General features: G+C 36.1%; 1 protein-coding gene across 1 annotated transcript; it reads right to left on the bottom strand.

Annotated features, from left to right (window-relative positions):
- Positions 1-486: 486 nt before the first annotated feature.
- On the bottom strand, positions 487-5199 carry LOC122021015 (adenylate kinase 4-like). The gene is made up of 6 exons (XM_042579083.1): positions 4984-5199; positions 3902-4047; positions 3693-3812; positions 3227-3394; positions 1763-1852; positions 487-872 (listed from the first exon to the last, which is right to left on the bottom strand). Exons 1-6 carry the CDS (start codon positions 5096-5098, stop codon positions 774-776), a joined length of 738 nt encoding a protein of 245 aa, XP_042435017.1. The 5' UTR covers positions 5099-5199; the 3' UTR covers positions 487-773.
- Between the last annotated feature and the right edge of the window lie 584 nt (positions 5200-5783).

The raw sequence follows: 5783 nt of genomic DNA, 5'->3' as shown, positions 1-5783 counted from the left end.
AGCAAATAATACTCGTACAAATATCAATTACGTGATCCCATGGAAATGAATAGAGTGATAAACTAGTATAGACTATATTATCCAAATCCAAATTAATTATGTATTTGTAAATAAATATTCGATAGTATAAAATGTTTCAAACAAGCATCTCAACAAATGACGTATTTTATAAAAATACCTTGGTGAATACTTAGTTTAATAGATCAAATAAATAATAATTTTTGTTACTCATGTAGCTAGCTAACTCTTCAATCTGATTAATTCCAAAAGTGATGAACCTGACTCACAAAGATTTTTCATCAATTATCAAGATATCCAAAAATTCTAACCGACAGTCCAACATCACAAGTGGTTCAAACCCTGTGACCGCGGTGCCCTACATGAACTTCAAACCCTCGTTATATGAAAATCCACCCTACTTACCACGGTGCCGTGCCCCAGGGGCTAAAACAAATAACAACTTATGAACTTCAGAAAGATGGCAAGTTGAAGAATTTTCAAGTTTATTCCCTCAAAAAACTGAGGTTAATTCTACAGTTCATTGTTTCCTGTGAATCATACAACCACAAAACTCTTTGTTTCATCAGAAAATACCGATTAATTATTTCAAATCAAAAGCTGATGCAATTGTAAAAGTTTCCCTGACCATGGAAAAGCATTCAGGCAGCTTGAACGAAGCTCTCTGATTTCATGCATGAAAGGGAAAATTTTTGTATAACTGAAAGAGACGTCAAAATGTAATGCCGAGCCGCGGGAGGTTTTGTTTCTCCTCTTCACGAAAGAGCTTTCTGCACCTGAATGGTGACTTCGTTAGGGGGCTTCTCCGCATGAAGTTGAGCGACAACACCCTTTTTGGCATAATAGTCGATAACCTGGGACCCATAACAAAATCACAAATGCACAGATAATGTGCTAGAGGAAACCAAATAGCGAACGAGACAATCACATTGTAATTCATGAATACGAGAAAAGGTTGCCGACCCAATGAGTTGCATAACTGATCGACTCAAATACAACTTGTTAAGACTCCCTCAAAATTTTCATAAAGTATCACTTATAAGAAAATGAATTATAACTTGAGTCTTTTATTTTCAATTACAAGAAAAATTTCTAACCATTTCCGTTACAACTATCTTTCAAAAGTAGAAGTAGAAAATTTACAGCAACAAACGCTAATGTTAAATTTAAAAACAAGGCATACTTTCTACATGAATAATTTGCTCTGTGATATTAAAACGATGCAAATATGAAATGTTCATAAGAATACTAGATATTGAATGCTATACAACTTGACGATGTTTTAAATTATTCATAGGTAGGATCTTGATTGAGAACTGACTGGCTAGTAGAATGATACCTTTAGCCAGCTATCAATTGCCTATAGCTGATACAGCTAAAGTTTTATTTGGTTGTTCAGACATCCAAGATCTAAAATCTTCCAAAACAATAGTGCGAGGAAGTCTAGAAATAACAAATTGGAGGCTCCATCAAGCTGTTGCTCTGAAGCCTCCTTAGAGTATGTTACTTGATTCACTATAACATGAATATGCAATAGCATTGCTCGTAATTGACTGGAAGGATTTGATATAGACTGAACAAATTCTGTCATATTTTGATTGGAAGGATTGCTACCAATCTGCCAATTCAGCTTAGTGGAGTTGGGTCAATTCTGGCTGATCCAAAATATCCACTTTTTTTTTTTTTACAGGTTTAAGATAATCTCTATTTGTTTATTTAATATAAGATGGAGAAGAAACCATACTGGTTCAGTTTGTCGATGGAAAGATTCAAGCCTCGACTTTAGGACTTCAGCTGTGTCATCTTTCCTCTGAATCAAGGGTTCTCCTGATACCTTCAAAGAAACAAATAAATAAATAAATAAATATATATATATATATATTAGACAAACCAAAATGGGATAAGTTATCATGTCATATTCAACAAAAATGTTAGAGAAGTACACATCAAATATACCAGGAGTAAATGCATTTACATACAAAAGGAAGAAAGAATTCATAAAGAGAATGGATTGTGCAATACAGGTAACGAAGAATAAACTCTTTAGTAGTTCAGAATCCTGCAAAGATATAATATTAAGTTATGAGTCTCTATGAGCAGAAGTGTTTCTCAAACATAAAATGACAAGTGTGATGAATAACAAAATATAAAATCATTAAGTTGTCAAATAGGTTTCATATATGACTACATAGCAACCCTTTGAGTATATATGATTTGGGCAATGAGCATGACATCAATGAGCAAACTGCCCCTACAGATAAAATAACGATGATAGACAGACAACAAAATCAAGTGACCGTCCAATTTGTTGATTCAGAAAGTTAACCTTTTGAAGTACTGTAGATCAAGCAGTTCAGGAACCAGCTATGGTTGCCGTGAACAAGTTTGCATGGCCAGAAGTGATATTTCTACTCAACAGATCAATTGGTTGGCGAAGGTCAAGCAAGCAAAGAAATAAGACCAAACAAAAAACCTTTCCAGATTTATCTCAGTTATTCAGCATTGCCGATCACACAATCCAAATTGGGCCACACAACAAGGATTAACTTCTCAATGTTGTGACACGTTAACTATAGAAGTGCTAACGGTCATCAGATGCACAAATGCTTTCAACTCAAATAAAAGATTATTCTTAATCTCTAGCAAATGGCAGCCCAGCAATGATAATAAAAGTTTCCAAGATCTGTGAGAATTGATTAGGCAATGGCGTTGGGAAGGATAGTTGGATTTGCTAGATAAGATAGTCAAATGATTGGAGAGGAAGAGTAAAACAAATAACAACAACATGCAATACCAATAGCAAATAAAGTATATCATACACATTATTAAAAATAATGTTAAATACTACAATATATAATGTCAAAATAAGTAATACCTATTTTAAGAAGAGGACTGAGGACTAAACAGTGGTGTCATCGTATTCTATTACTTCAACCAAAAACGATCGATGAAAGTTTTTGGACTCGCCCTTCTCTCTGCCAAAATTTATTTGAACTCTATGGAATTGACTATGAGAGCTAATAATGACCAGTTTCATACTTACCTACTGACATAAGTGAAATTCTTCCAATGTTTGCAATGGTTTTATTACAATAATGTCCAAACAAAGAAACATACATGAAAGTAGGAAAATAGGAAAATGACCATAACACATTCTTAAACAAGGTGAATGAATATGAATACATTCACCATAACACCAACTACTTACATCATCAATGCCAGGAACTTTTGGAGGAGCAAACTTTGTATGATAAGTTCTACCGCTAGGTGGATGAATCCAACGGCCTGTAATTCTCTCCTCCAATATGGCATCATCAATAGCAAAGTTCAGCACCTTGTCAATCTTGGTACCTTGCTTTGCCAGCATCTCATCAAGCTGCATGAAGAAGATTTAGAGAGGGAAACATACTGAGTACACATTCTTAAACAAGGTGAAAACCTAAAAAAAAAAAGACAGTCCAGTGCACGAAGCTCCTGCCATGCGGGGTCCCGGGGAAGGATCCATTGTACGCAGCCTTACCTGCTTTTTGCAAGAGACTGTTTCAGAATTCGAACCTGTGACCTTTTGGTCATATGGCAACAACTTTACCGTTGCACTAAGGCTCCCCTTTAAACAAGGTGAAAACCTATCTCGGAAAATAAATCCAGCACTACAAAAAGAATGCAATGGTTACCTTTTCTGCTTGAATGGCTGTCCTTGGAAACCCATCAAGAATGAAACCCTTCTGGCATGATGGTCTTTTTATAGCCTCATCAATAATGCCAACAACCAAATCATCAGAAACAAGATCCCCCTAGAATATAAAAAAATCAAAAGAATCACCAAGTAACAAGAATCACTGTTTCTTTAAATTCCAATTTTGCTAATCAATATAGGAAATACCTTATCCATTGCCTCTTTAGCTTTAATTCCAAGTGGTGTCTTAGCAGCCACAGCAGCTCTCAACATATCACCCGTTGCCAAATGGCATAAGCAATATTCATCTTTAATCATAGGAGATTGGGTACCCTTTCCAGAACCTGGCGGACCTGCCATGGCATGATGGCTTATCAGAAGCTAAACCCTGCCTTGATTTTAACACTAAAAGGAGAAATTTCCACAATCATGAGCTATGACCACAGATGCAAATAGAAAATCTGCCTAGTAAAAAGGCAGTTGTAAAACAAAAAAAAAAAATCCTAACATATAACAATCTAGTAAATCTGAAAGTTTAGAAGATAATATTCGACAATAGATGGTAAAACAAAAGTACAGAAAGTGATTATCATTACAACATCAAATGGAAACTATGGACACAGACGACATCTACCTACAACTTTAGTAGCTGCATCAGAAAAAAGAAACTGCAAGGGTAGATGGTGGGGGTGCATAATTCTTACTAGAAAAAAAAAAACTGGGACCGTAGTTGTTCTATCCTAAGACATATGAATGATATAATTCAAAAGGAAGCATTGGACATTAATTACTTTCAAAATTTACAGGAGATTCTTACCAGACAGAAAGAAAAATGGTCTAGCCTACACTCCAAATAATGGTAAGAAGCATTGAGATTCATAAGCCAATCCAAAGTAATATAGCACTGTAGATCTAAAATTGACCCGTTGACAAGGCTGCTTCAACAACACCAACACCTTACAGCATCATCAATGAGATATCTACTTTCATCCAACGACAGTTTTTTTTTAAGAATCAACTCTCACGTATAGCATAGACAAAATAAGCATCTGGTAACGACAGAACAATCACAAGATCTAGACACACACACCCGAAAAAAAAAATTACAAAAACTTTATTTTACGGATCGTAATTGCAAAATTGGTGAAAAGAAACATTCGCTTAAATATCCAGGAAAAAAAAAGACGCTGGCAGATAACCCACAGATCGCAATTCTGAAGAGCAACAGATAGGGAGCGACATGGCCGAACCCAGCCCAAAAGGGTGGTTTTGGAGGAAGGAGATGATACCGATGAGAATGAGACGCTTATCGGGCTTGGATGCGCACTTCATGCGCTGGAGGAGCTCCGTCATCAGATCCAGCGACGGAATGTCTTCGAGAACCACTTTCGCGCCGCTCGCCATCCCCGCAAATTCCTCCTTGCTCCTCCCTACGAGCGATCCAGTCTCTGCGGCAGCCACCCAACGGAGATACCGATCCAAGCCGTAAAAGACTTATTTCCCGAGGGTTTTGGTGTCCAACGCTGCCTTGCCGGTTCAACGTAGAACAGTATGTCTCTTTGCATCAGTGCCGTCCATTCAAACGAAGAGATACATAGATCTTCCGATTTGCATTGTTAGATCCGGCGAGGGCACACCGTAACGGGAGTTGGTAAGGTGGGTCCCTGACCAAAAGAAGGTTAGATAGATTCACCTTCCACACCCACCACCACACCTAACTGTTAAAAAAAAATTCTTGAATTAGTAATGTAAATCTAGAAGAAAGAGATACGAATTTAAAGTTCATCCATAGGGCTCTAAGTTAATGGAGCCGAACTAGTCGAACAGTAAAAAGTTTAAATTCATACTTAATTTGTTATCCTTAAATTTGAGTTTTGTTCAAGTTCGATTTTAGTTCTTAGTCTCGAATTTTACTTATAATAAAATTAAATAGTTCGAATTTGACTCAAATTCAGTTTGAAAAAAGTTCATTTAAAAATTAAACGAGCTTAATTAGAACTCGTTTAAGATAATTAATTATAATAATTAAGCTAAACGAACCTTTAACGAATATATTCACGAGTCTCTTAATAAACACATTCACAAGTAC

Source organism: Zingiber officinale, chromosome 9A, assembly GCF_018446385.1.
Source record: "Zingiber officinale cultivar Zhangliang chromosome 9A, Zo_v1.1, whole genome shotgun sequence".
In the NCBI taxonomy this organism is placed as follows: Eukaryota; Viridiplantae; Streptophyta; class Magnoliopsida; order Zingiberales; family Zingiberaceae; genus Zingiber; species Zingiber officinale.
The sequence above is the reverse complement of the archived record's forward strand: the minus strand, read 5'-3'. Positions and strand labels throughout refer to the sequence as shown.

Excerpts from the sequence above, each read along its gene's own strand:
- LOC122021015 (XM_042579083.1), bottom strand. The coding sequence starts at position 5,098 with ATGGCGAGCGGCGCGAAAGTGGTTCTCGAAGACATTCCGTCGCTGGAT. Across the intron at positions 3,813-3,901 it reads CTAAAGAGGCAATGGATAAG|GGGGATCTTGTTTCTGATGA; the intron begins GTATTTCCTATA and ends TTTATATTCTAG. Across the intron at positions 1,853-3,226 it reads AAGTTCCTGGCATTGATGAT|GTATCAGGAGAACCCTTGAT; the intron begins GTAAGTAGTTGG and ends GTTTCTTTGAAG.